We start from the raw sequence: 13,194 nt of genomic DNA on the forward strand, positions 1-13,194 counted from the left end.
TATCTCTTACATTTGGTATCGTTCATTAATTCTAGACTTGTACAGCCTTCGACCATGGATCATCTCGTACACACATGTACTTACAATGAGCGACCTAAACGCCGTTATTCCCTCCTCCTTATTCATCATCATCGCTATCCATGAGAAAGCCTCCTCGAGCTCTCGGTCTTCGCGCAACCACTGGTGCCACATCTTCGTCTTCATCAGCCTTGTCAGCCTCCTTGTCAGCCTCCTTGCCAGCTTCCTTGTCCATTCCGCCCATCTCTTCATCCTCATCCTCGTCCTCGTCCTCGTCCTCGCTCTCACTCTCAGTGCTGACACGCCTCCTCTTGCGGGCTTCTCCATCGCTATCATCTTGCGAAGTCTCCCCCTCCTCGTCCTCCTCTATGGTACCGTCCATGGCCTTGCGGATAAAGTCATCCTTGTCTGAACCCTCGTCGTCAGAGCTTGCGACAGCTGCCTTAGTTGCCCGGGCACGCTTGCGAAGCGTCGTACCACGAGCTGACTTGCCCACCATGGCGTCCTCGCCCTGAGCAGTCGCCCTAGCATGCGCAGCCTGCGCCGCGATTTCGCGCTCTCGGGCGAAGAAGGCCTCGTCCTCTTCCAGTGTGAATTCGTCGTCGCTGTCTCTTACGAATTCGGTGGACTTGATGTTCATGTGCTTTTCGTGGTCGGTCTTTTTCTTCTTTCGCCTCCGCTCTTCCTTCTCCTCCTCAGTAAGTGGGCGCCGCTTCTTGCGTGCCTTCTTGGGCTTGTCTTTGCCATTCTCATCAATGACCTTTCGCACCGTAGGTCCGCCCTTGGGGAATAGTGGCACACCATCCAGGTCGCCGTCGTCGTCATCATCATCATCAAAGGCTGCCTTCTTTGGCGGAGGAGGCTTGCGCTTAAGCTGGTGCTCTGCAAGGACGCCCTCCTCGAATGTTGGGGGGCTGAACTCGGCTTGGTTAATGAAGTGGATGGCATCCTTGAGGCCATCAGCCGACAAGTCTCCAGGTATAATCCACGCAGACTCGGGTGTCTCCTCCGAACCTGGGCTGAGAAGTCGGAGGCCGCTGAGGTTCATCAGCAGACGGAAGTAAGAGTTCTTGAACATGGCTGTCCGGCGGGCATTGTCATCCGGACGAACATCTGGACTTTGTTAGTAACTACAAGTCGTTGGGACGAGAGAAAACTCACGAAATATTGGTGCCATCTTTGGCTCTGGCACTGTCGGTTGTTCTTCCTCGTCATCTTGTGTTGGCTCGGGTGGAGGCATCGCCTCCTGAGCGTCAGCCCACGCCCGCCGCTCAGTCTCGGCTTCAGCAAGAACCTTCTTGAGCCAAGCAATGTGTTCTCCCTGATTCTTGTCCAGCATCGCTCCCACCACGATGGCGATTTGTCGATCCAGTTCCTCCGTGTCGTCCTTGAAGACAAGCTCTGCTCCAGGTCTCGTCTTGCTGGCTGTTGTCACTGTCTGTCGCTCGTAACCATACTCAAGGAAGAATGCGGTGCCTGATAGCTTGCTGAAGAGCATTTCTACAATGAGCTCTGGTCGTTGTTCGATCTTCTTGAAGCACTTGCGCAAGATCTGCTTGACCAGCTCTTCCCATTCCTTGAACATGCTAGACGACTTGTCCAAGGCAGCAGGCCCCTTGATCATGTTGTAGAAGAGATGGATGATGTCTACACGGAAGAGCATGACACTCGCTTCCTGCTTGAAGGCCACCCGGTAAAAATACCGATGTATTCGCTTCAGCTGTTCATCATTCATGTCGCGATAGAACTTGGTAAAGGCCACAAAGGTATCGACTACACCCTGAGGAGTAAAGCGTGACGCAAACCGATGAAAGTCGAACTTGCGTTCCTTTGTCGTGCGTTCTGCGGTCTGGGCGTCATTGTCTGAATCGTCGTTTTCTTCGTTGTCGTTGTCGATCCCTGCTGCATCTTGTGCTGCCTTCTTCTTCTGACGAGTGCGCTTGCGAGAGCGGACTTGCATGTCAATGTTTTGTTTGGAGTATCCTTCTAGAATACGCAAAAAGTGGTGGACGAGTTCTGTGGCAGCGTCGAGGTAGTTGAAGCCCTGGTCTTTGTAGTTTCGGATAATGTTTGCAATGGCGTCGTGGGTAGACTCTTCATAGAAGAGACGGCTGAGTACGTTCTCAGCAATCTCCTCGTTGTCTTCATTTCCAGAATCTGACATCTCTTGAACTGTCAGTAGAATCTGAGTGAAGCAGCGCATGACAGCCGTGAGCTCATGCCAGTCCTTCATGTCAAGGGACTCATGAAGAGCCTTGTTGAGGGTGATGAACATCTCTTGGTTGAGAACTCCAGCAACGAGGTTGAAGCTGCTGACATCCTCATCGGTCTTCTTGCCAGCCTGTTTCCTCGCCTTGCGTCTCATGCGCTCCGCTTCGAGGAACCATGCAACCAGGTAGAAAAACTGACGACGATGGTACTGCATGAGATATGGGGCCTCTCGATCAATCGTCTTACGGATATGTTGAAATAGGGGGTTGAAGCCAGAGTCGAGAAATTCTTCCACAAATGATCTCAGTTGGTCGTAAGCTCGCGAGTTGAGCTTAGCCGGGAGTCCGAGGTCCTTCTCATCCTTGTCTGCTTTCCGTGCTCGGCGAGGCGGTCGGAATGTCTTTGTGTTGTCCATTTTCTGATTCTGCATCGACGCATCGGCGAGCGCATCTTGACCCGAGAGTGACGACATCTTGCCATCCTCTCTCTTGACCCAGATCATGGTGCCGAACCGATTATGCCGTGTCGGCCCCTTTCGATTGTACGCCTTCAGCATCGACGACTCCTTATTCATCATGGCAGCGAGTTCCCCAGCCTTGGCCTTGCTCAGCTGCTGCTCGTTCATAAACAACTTCTCAATGTCGACTTGCTTGACCAGGTGGTATATAATCTCCATAACCGACGTATCCTCAGTCCTAAAGTCATCTCCCATGTTGGAAGCGAGCGTCAGGAGAACAAGAAAGATGTCTTGGTAGGAAAATGCGTCGATGGTAGCTGATCTCGATATCTGGGACTCGTCGCCATCATATTTGACGTCGGGGGGCGGCTCGATCATGGCAATATTCCGTAGGAAGAAGAGAACTAGCTTGATGATTCCTTGGTCGCGCTGAGTTCGATCGCCGATTGGTATCGCCATTGAGGGAAGGGCCACTCGAACCGCCGTGTGGAGAACCCTTGCTCCGTCAAAGTTGATAATGGCCCTCTTGTATGCCACCTGCGCCAGCTCCAGAACAGGCATGTGACGATGGTGGTTCACCGTCATGCGCTCCCTGTCGCGTTCCATCGGCCAGGTGAGGGGGACCATGAGTTCGAAGCAGGCCAGTGCCATTCTTGATTTGAATTTGCTGTCCATGGCGTTCTCGGGCCATGTCGCTAGGATGGGGAGCAAGTCGCCCTCGATCAGGTTCGCCTGGTGGATGCATCGCGCAACGTCCATGCGGTTCGTCTTTTCATCGTAGAATCGTATCCATCGCTTGAGATCCCGGAGGACCTCAAGGGCGTCATCACCCAGCTGATACCGGCCATCGTCGTCGGCGCTGATACCTCCCAGCTGGGGTTGTTGGTTAGCACCTTTGAGGGCCGTCGAGTTTCAGGGGAACTTACTGCAGAAACGAGACTGTTGACGTGGGCTCGCACTTCCGGGTGCACAATGTCAATGGTGCCGTCCGCCAACTCCATGATTGCAACGTATCAACAGACTGTCAACTGTTGCAGCTAGAAACATCACATGTCGTGGGGCTGCTGGCTGGGCAACATTTCAGAAGTCCAGTCCCACTATAGACAGGACGACGCGTCTTGACGCGTCTTTTCGGCTCCGGCGTGCTTAATTGATGCGCGCTGATAAGATAAGATAAGATTGTCAAGAAGCGGCAAGAGCGGCACGTCGTCGGCACCTGACAAAAGAGCCGTCGGCTCCGGTACACACGGTACAGAGTGGGCAAAAAGTCCGGGGCATGCCGAGGTTACCCGCTTTATGATGGCATGGGCCGCCATATCGTTCGTCCCCCACGGGGAGAGCTTATAACACGCCGAGACAGAACACACAACCCAATCTTTGCTGCAAATATACCACATTCTTCATTGTCGCTTCCAATGGCTGCCTCGGTCCTTCGTATGCGCTCGCTGGGAGCTGCGCGCCAGGTGCGCTGCTTCAGCTCTTCTCCCCGACAGTACGCTGCTGCTGAGGTCAAGCGCCTTGGTGTTATCGGCGCGGGCCAGATGGTGAGTCGCGAGAATGGCATGTGAAGAGCGTCACGTCAATTAACCACCACGTAGGGATTGGGAATTGCTCTTGTTGCTGCTCAGAAGGCCCAGGTTCCTGTGACCCTGATTGATACCTCCGACAAGGCTTTGGACAAGGGCATTGCTTTCGCTGGTATGAGCTCCAATGCCTCTTATTCGGCTCCCTTCTGACATTCCCGTAGAGAAGCTTCTGGCCAAGGATGTCTCCAAGTCGAGAATTACACAAGAGCAGGCCGACAAAGCGCGGTCCCTTCTGAGCACTAGCACCAAGATGGAGGACCTCTCCTCTGCCGACATGGTCATTGAGGCCGTCCCCGAGATCCCCAAGCTCAAGTTCGACATCTTCGGCAAGCTCGCTCAGATCTGCCCCAAGCATGCCATCCTCGCCACAAATACCTCGTCCATCTCAATCACTCGTATCGCCGCCGCCACGACAACTGATCCCACCGACACCTCGGCTTCGTCCCGCGTCGTTTCCACCCACTTCATGAATCCCGTCCCCGTGCAAAAGGGTGTCGAGATCATCAGCGGTCTCCAGACCAGCAAGGACACCCTCGACACTGCCGTCGAGTTCTGCAAGAAGATGGGCAAGATCACATCCGTGTCGGCCGATTCGCCCGGCTTCCTTGCCAACCGCATCCTCATGCCTTATATCAACGAGGCCATCATCTGCCTCGAGACCGGTGTCGGAGACCGCGACTCCATTGATGCCATTATGAAGAACGGCACCAACGTGCCCATGGGTCCTCTGCAGCTTGCCGACTTTATCGGTCTGGACACATGTCTCTCCATCATGAAGGTCTTGTACGAGGAGACGGCCGATTCCAAGTATAGGCCGAGTGTGTTGCTGAAGAACATGGTCAACGCTGGATGGTATGGCAAGAAGAGTGGCAAGGGTTTCTACGACTATTGACCCATTAGTTAAAATCCAAAGTCACCAAAATTGTTTCATAGTTGACGTTCAATGAGTATAGGTCTAGAGGGAAAATACTATCACGAACAATGAAATCGTTAGCATCCGATAGCGTTTCTCGACTCACCCCTACTGGTCTTGACCCAACTCGCCCCCACTGGCAGTATCGCCTACAACCCTCGGAGATGCTTGAGAAACCATGAAGCCATGAAGCTGGCTCATCGTCAGCCCTCAAGCTTCAGCGCTCTAGCCGCGGCTTCGTGAGCAAGCGCCTCGAACGTCCCGTTGTCCCCTTTCCAGGGTTGAAAACAAAACACCAAAGACTCGATCAACATGACCTTCGGAATCTCGGAAACAAGCACGTGGCCCAGAAATAATGCGGTCCAATTCCGCTTTGTATGTGATACATGCAACGTGTGATTGTCCCGTACAACAATGGAGGCCGGTCGAGGTCCCCCTCGTGAGGGCCTGACCACGCAATCGAGCCCACGGGCCACGGGAGCTTTTCTAAATAGCAGCCCCTAGCTGAGACGGGAACGGGACGGAACAGTTACGCGAGAAGCTAGACATAAAGTCTAGTATCGACTTTGTCTTGAGGCTCCGCCCGGCAGTTGCGGTTCGGTATGATCGTCATTGGCCTCGTCTCAACGCTGAGCTCAATTAGGCTTGCCATATCCGGAAATCCCTTCGCGCAAAGGGTCGATGGATGGATCTGCTCGTGTTTCTGCAAAGTTGTTCCCGGGTAGCAAGGGTATGTAATCGATATTCGAAGCAGCCGGTGCCTGTGTTGACCGGTTCTCCTGGATGCGAACTTTTGCAACTCCTGAACTATCCATCCACCATGTGCTCATCCAGGAGATATCACTTCCCTAATCTCCTTTTCCCACTGTCTGTTCGGACTTTTAGAAAACACTAGCCCACGAGGTTACATCCTGACCCGTTCGTTCAAGACTAAGTTGCTCCAAACAGGTTTCACCTTGAGGCTTTTGCCTACTTACCGTGCAGGAAACATATTAAGCCCTACAGCAACGGGGGCTGACTCGGGCCAGCCCGCCAAAAATAGGAAACTTGGCTTCAAGTACTATGAGTTATTCGGAGCTAAGGCACTCTCAGGGCTTGCGTTCATGCTACTTGGCGAAGTGATTACCTACCTAGTGTATAGTGTAGGTAGCTGCATCTTCACATTAGTACGGCCGATAGGCTAGATACTCTACCCAGCGGCGACAGCGGCGACAACGGCGACAACCGCGGGTAAAGAGCGCAAAAGCACAGGTATCCGGCACATCAGAGAGTCATCCGGCTACCCCACGAGCCACGACTCCTCCAAGTCCCTCTTCTCCCTAGAGATGACCAGCAAAGCGCCGAGAAACCTGCGCATCGGGCAGGGGATCGAGGTCTACAATGACTTAGACCGAGCCACTCACCAGCCAAAGGATTCTTGCCGAAGCAAGGACATGCCCTAATACGAACGTCTTCATCCTTCCTTCATCCGATCACGCGAAGCGAGTTGACGTGCATCATCGGCGCCTCTGACACGGCCGCCTCAGCGTCAAATCGTTCGATATTTGCTTCTTTGAATCGGCGAAAAGCGCGAGGCCCAAGATCCATCCACAGAAAATTCTGTCCCGTCTGCTTCGGCCAGGGTTCGTGCCGCAGATGGCGGACGCATGAGGGCTTTACCCGGGATGGAGCGTCTTTGCTACCGAAATCTCAAGTCAGCATTAGGAAATGGAGAAAGCGGGCTCTGACCCTAAACCGTTTGTTTGTCAATACATTTCATCTGAACATGCCTGGAGCCTGTAAATTGAGTTGTCCAGGAAATTGCCGAGCGGCGGCCATGGTCTCTGTAGGTCGGCAATGGATGTCTCATCAGCTCCTGGCCAGGTTGCTGGAGGCCACATGCCCGCCTTGTAGAGGCAGTGTGAGGTGTAAAAATCGTTACTCTCATGATGGTGGGCCCAGCATCATTGTGTAGGCTGATTCTGGCTGCAGGGAGTCAAAACTTTTCGACAAGACGCAGTGAATGACGAGGACAGGTGGGACTCGTCAAGATTGATGAACCTCCAAGGCTGAGCTAGAAAGTGACGGTCAGATTCGCTGCCGCCCTTCCCCGACAAGCACGTCGATGGATCACCAGGAAGCTGTGGCCGCCATGACGCCCATGACCACCATGATAGCTTGTACGGGCTGTAGTCAAAGCTGAGTTTGATGAAGAAAACACGAACCACGCTCTTCGCCATGGTGAATACACCGTGGCTGGTAAGGAGGCTAATGCTCGTTGCAACTCTTCAACCCTTATTGCCAAATGACCACTCTGGGGTTCTTCTCGGCAAGCAGGGATGTGTCGATCCAGAATGTTCCTCAGTCCGTCCGCAAGAAGCTCCATCTCGGGACTCATTCTTCTATGGATGAAACATGCTACCGGGGAATTGCTCGAAGGTGGGAGGGTCAGACATGGGATAGCCTGGCCATTGTGCAGAGGCGGATGTCCTCCGGGCAAGACCTTGCATGGTGGGTTAGAGATGATCGATCGGACAGTAGATGCGACTGGTTGATCAAAGGTCTGGCAGTCGGGGACACCGCTTGTTCTCTGGCTGCAGGCCTCGAGCGTGACGAGATCCGGCATCAGTAGCAAGGTCATTGCTGCGATGCTGTGCAGAGATACAATCCATATCATGGACGGGAACCAGGACTAGTGCCCGGGCAAGAGATGGGGCCGTCAGTGGGTCTAAATAACATTGCCACTCTCAGCAACATGTTCCCAGATCTGGAGCACGAGGTATGTAGATATGAGGAGACGCAATCAATGTTGGCTGCTTGTTGAGCGGGCAGTGTCCGTGTAAGACCCAAGCGGCACACTTCCGCGGCCCCAGACCTGGTTCAGCCACCGAGATTGGCACTCTGAATAGTACTATCTGCTCGTGTGCTGGTACTAGTTGTAATAAACGTTGCTGTAGTATCCGTAGATGACTGCACAATCCCCGTAGGGCATGGATGGGTCGACTGCAGGTTGCATCATTCGGGCTCAAGTACCGTGGCTGGTTGAGGAGAGATAATTTGGGGTAACAGTCGTCGTCAACCGAGGTGGCAACTGCCTGCCAACTGCCGTTGTTTGAGGACGCGGCCTGGCTGTGTGGGACGTCATGTCATCATGTTGGCTGAGCCAAGGATCCTTCTTATTCGCCTTTCAAAGTTCTGCCCTGGGCAGGGGAACTGCAAGAATGCGTGCTGGGGACCTTGGATCGAACAACTCCGAGGGGTCACTCGCCCTGCTTGCGGGCAATTCAAGGGACGAGGAAAATTAAATACCGGGTTTGCAGATTCTCGAAGGAAAAGAACCGTAATTCCTTCCCTGTTGAAGGGTCTAGTGTGACGAAAGAGGGTCTCAACGGCTGCCGCATCCTTTTCAATATGGATGTACGGAGCGATCGGGGCATTAGGCGAGGCCGTAAGAGATCCTTGCAACGCTCCTGTCATCTCTTGACCCTTGGCTTACTTTACCTCGTCTCTCACTCCATCGACGAGACTGGTGATCGATCGGAGAGCCGCGAAGCCCGGGGGTGTCAACAGTGGATCGAAGGAGGCAGATTCGGCGGGCGTTTGTTGCATATTGAGATGTCTGTGGTGTTTGTCCGAACTCCTCGTTGAAGCTTCAAACAACCACACTTTCGTTCGAAACAATCAAGAATTGGGGATGATAGGCAATGCGTGGTGTCCGGGGACCCTGGTTCGCCGGGCGTGGAGATGGCGCTCCTGAAATCTGGGGGCCACAAGGTGTGTCTGTATCGGCCTTCACAACTGCAAAATAACCACCGTTTCGAGACTGCCACGGGAGCTAGGGTAGTAAACTCTAAGCTGCTGGCATCGATGCCATGACAAGAATCGAGATAGTGCCCTCTTGTCTCCATAAAGGAGGTTAGAATCCTAATGCGTCACAGAATGTGAGAATGCAAAATGCCGCGAGAAGAAGTGCTTGGCCCTATCCGTCCCCTTTGTCTTTGATGTTGACGGGATACAGCAAATGGCCCAAGTTTGTGAAACGGGAGAAACATCGTTCCCGAACATGTGGCTTTGTGTTTGTGACGGGATGCATGGTGCCGACTGGAAACCGTGCGAGTGGGATTCCCGTTGACGCAGGGTAAATACTCGAAGACACGTTGGGATTTCAAACAGTGTATGTTGGACGATGGGACATACTTTCGCTCTCTTGTGTCCATGATGTCAGTTCCATCATTCGCTGTTTGACCGGGTTCGTACTCTATCTCGGCTGCTGGCACAATGCTTGTGTCCATACGAGATGGCGGTCGAGATAACTGAAGTTAGGCAATGTTACCAGCGAGATCCCGTCGTATTGTGAGATATTAGGTTGTGTCACGGTTCTCCAAGCCACGCTGACAGTCAAGCAGTGAGACAGGGCGATGTCTCTCATCCACGCCCCACCGATCCTCCATCCTGTCGGGAAGCTCATCAGTGTTGCATGCAACGCTGAGGATCTTGGAAACCTTGTCGAGGTAGTTGTTCGAGACTGAGTTGCCGATTGAAGTCTAGGTATTTAGAAATTAGAACAACTGTGTGCTTGTAACCTCTTCGTATAAGTGTGGTTCGAAGGCGAAGAATACTCTACAGTATCCTATCAACTGTGGCTAGCTAGCCAAGAGGTTGACCGCAAGAACGATATGCAGCTGAATGCACACTGGTGCTTACTCGAATTTTCAATATGCTGCAGCGGCCGCAGTTCTGGCCAGATGACGAAATTGTTGAATCTGAAAGACGGCCGACTGTCGCCGGGTCCGATGGACTCGCGGGACCGAGATGATCGAGTTGGGGGGGTTGACGATAATTACAGTACCCCCGGTAAGGCGAGAAATGTGGGTTTCGGAGGGAACTTTGAAGGGCCTTGATGGATCATGGCCATGTTCTTGACCTGTCTCTAGGAGCTCGGAGGTGAGGATCAAGGCTGAGGACAAGACCCATGCCATCTGATGCCGTGAGAAAATGGGCCCGTTTCGAAGCCGTTGGGAGTCGTCATCACGGCCATCGTACTGTTCGCCATTGGGATCATGGGCGTTTCGTCGGCAGCAGCGCCAAAGAAATGTCCGTGGTGCGTGCAAAGCTCAAGCCAGTTGAAGGATGAAACTTCTAGGTTCGGGTTGGCTGCAGGCCCGATCCTTGATCCCGGCCAACACTGGCTAGTGTCGTGTACGAGGAAGTAGTGGCCCGGGACAACCTCCCGTCGTTTTGCATCTGTTGAAGAAAATTCAGTGTAGGTCCATTCCACTCCATCCATGGAAGGCACGGCTGTCGAAGTTTGCTTGCTTGTGCCTTGCTGCACCTGCCCTGGATTTCCGGGATGGTCGAATTAGAACTTGCAGATGGAGGGGGGCACCTGCAGAATGAGCCAGCGTTGTCAGCACACAAAGAAAGTACGGGCATTCAAGCGAGAAAACGGCAGGAAGCAGCCCGATGATCGGCATCTCACCTTTCCCCTTCCTTCCCCATGCAACCAACTGCAACTCGGCTTTTGGGCAGTCACGACGGTGCTTCCCGCGGCATCTGTCTCTGCCTCCATGTCTGCTTGTCTACATCTCAAACCATGATCGAAAGGCACTGTCCACCACCAAGACGATGCATCACATAACACCACTCGACTCAGACTCGATCCATTGCAGCATCAAGCACTAGCATCTAATGCACTGCAACCAAAAGGATCATGGCTGGCGTTGCACTACGCCACAGTAACTGGTCATGTTTCCCCTCTGATGAGTCGAAATGGCGTTCGATGCCTTGTTACTCCATGGGATCCTCGAGATACTCCCACGAGTAGCACAGACGAGAGCCTACCTGCAACGACCAGGGCGACAGCAAGGCACAGAGGCACCTGCCTACCAGGCACATTTCCTTTACGGCTTATTCCGTGGAATCCGCAGCACCTCCCTCCAGGATGGCGGCATTCCAGAAATAGAAGACCTTTTTTTCCATGTTTTGTCCTTGCATCTGCTCGACGGGATTCCCATGGATCCATAGTCCGCCTTGCCCCGCGACGGCGCGGCGGGGCGCTCAAACGGCCGCCGTCCTCCACTATCTTCTCACGCCTCAATCCTCCGCCACATGTGCGTGCGCCTCGTCACCGAGGCATTGCCGCCGCGGCCGTCGGCCCTTCTATGCAGCTTTGCGTGTGTATCTCTGGGCAATCATCTCATTATTACCCCTGGCCCCCAAGTGCCGTCCTTGCTGCGTCTCGATGGGGCCCATGACAGAGTTCTCGACACTGGTTGCTCTGCGTATCCACTGTCCCAAAGCTGGTACAGAAACAGCTGGCTTAGCTCGGTCATCTGTCAGACACGATCACGAAGAGTCGAAACATGCTATGAGATGGGCTGGTGATGGTTTCCCACCAAGACTTTGCCTTGCTCTACCACGGCGTCCTCCTATCACCAAACACCAAGCAACGACAGTGTCTCGACTCTGGGCTCACCTTCTGCGCACTTGGCGCCTCGTCTCGCCTCATCTCGCGGGCTTGTCTCCCTTCCCAGCGCCTACCCCGACCACCACACCACCCAGCCTTGTTCCAAATCTCACAGGGAAGACGACGATCACCCATATGATCTCCCCATCGTTCATCCACTCACTCTCTCTCCAAGCCCTCCAGAGCCAACGTGCAGAGTGATCCCTCTACCCTCATCTCATCTCGAGCAATTCCCCTCGCTCAAGACCCTTTCCTTCTCATCCAACACCCCTGTCTTCCCACACAAGTATGCTTTGACCTTGGGGACCCTTGCAATGATCAGAGGCCAACTAGATTTTGGAGTCTTCCCTACACCCTCCTCACAACGGTGCGGAGCACACACCCCTCTGAACCCTTGCGAGGATCCTATTGGCTCGGGGCTGCTCAAGGCGCGACAACGGTTATGCGCAACATGCGCTCAACCGTCTCAACACAGGGTCGATATGATGATGAAGGACCAATCGACGCTGGTGGACTCGCCGTGGCCTGGAGTGCCTCACTGGTTTCATTGTGCGCCATGCCGTGCACAACTTCGATCGATGATGCTGCCCCAGAGGCTCTGTGATCACCAGCACTTGTACATCACTGATGAATCGCTCATCTGTTGCCTTGTGGTTAGGGACTGTCTGTCGTATCCCCTCACATGACTCCCACCGGCCTCGCCTCCTTTGTCCATTCACGGCTTCTCATGTGCCAATTCAATGAGACGGGAGCCATGGCGTCGCTAATCTGCTGCCCATACCCGGCCTTCCGTCTCATCTGCGGTTCCTGGGGGGGTATGCTGGGGGGTATGCTCATTCCCGACTGTGGGTTCATCATACGGGCTTGACTTGCGTGGTCATGAGGCGCCTGTCAGTTCCTCGACCCTGATTTCTTGATCTGTGAACAAGTTTCGACTGACTCAAAAGGCCTGCCATAGTGCGAGAGCGAGCAAGGAATATCCGATATGGAGACAGACCTGGTCCGTGAAGATGAGGTCAAACGCACGGCGGATCGCTCGCTCAAATCCGCCAGGTACCACACCAGATACCCCCCACCTCTTATTGCCTAGTCGTTGCAGTTCCACTTCCTCTGCAGGCCCCTGGGTACATCCACAAGCAGCATGCTCTTGATTCCTCCGGCCCCCCTCGTTGCTGTTGACTCTTCCTCTGCCATATTGAGCAGGGGTGATGGATGGCCTTGTCCAGACCCCTTGGCAAGGACATGCCAGTTGCGTATTCACTCGTCCATCAACCCCGCCAGGAAGCCTCCTCACCTACTTTAATCATATATCCGTCCGGAGCCCAACTTCAATGTGGCTTGGGGCATAGGAATCATTCTTTCCACCAGACTCACTAGTCGTCTCGTTTCCTGAACCGCAGCCTATGCTCTCGTCCCTTCTTTTATGGCCCAGACCAGCCCTTATTCCAGAGCTTCCTTCTCCTTCCCAGCTTGACCTTGTTTTACAGACAGAGCCCAGCTTTCTTTTCTGAAATCAATATCTAGAGCCAAGCCTCGCCCACATTCTTTTCCGTTTAATCTTTCA

The 13,194-nt window shown here is 53.6% G+C and overlaps 2 protein-coding genes across 2 annotated transcripts; one reads left to right on the forward strand and one right to left on the reverse strand.

The window, feature by feature from the left end:
• Positions 1-118: 118 nt before the first annotated feature.
• NCS57_01136400 (Topoisomerase 1-associated factor 1) lies at positions 119-3,687 on the reverse strand (the record flags this gene model as incomplete). The annotated part of the gene is made up of 3 exons (XM_053061081.1): positions 119-1,131; positions 1,180-3,559; positions 3,613-3,687. 3 exons carry the CDS (start codon positions 3,685-3,687, stop codon positions 119-121), a joined length of 3,468 nt encoding a protein of 1,155 aa, XP_052909467.1.
• A 362-nt stretch (positions 3,688-4,049) lies between these two features.
• On the forward strand, positions 4,050-5,164 carry NCS57_01136500 (uncharacterized protein; the record flags this gene model as incomplete). Its single annotated transcript, XM_053061082.1, has 3 exons — positions 4,050-4,230; positions 4,285-4,384; positions 4,434-5,164. Exons 1-3 carry the CDS (start codon positions 4,102-4,104, stop codon positions 5,162-5,164), a joined length of 960 nt encoding a protein of 319 aa, XP_052909468.1. The 5' UTR covers positions 4,050-4,101.
• Between the last annotated feature and the right edge of the window lie 8,030 nt (positions 5,165-13,194).

This window comes from Fusarium keratoplasticum, chromosome 9 (genome assembly GCF_025433545.1).
Source record: "Fusarium keratoplasticum isolate Fu6.1 chromosome 9, whole genome shotgun sequence".
Lineage (NCBI taxonomy): Eukaryota > Fungi > Ascomycota > Sordariomycetes > Hypocreales > Nectriaceae > Fusarium > Fusarium keratoplasticum.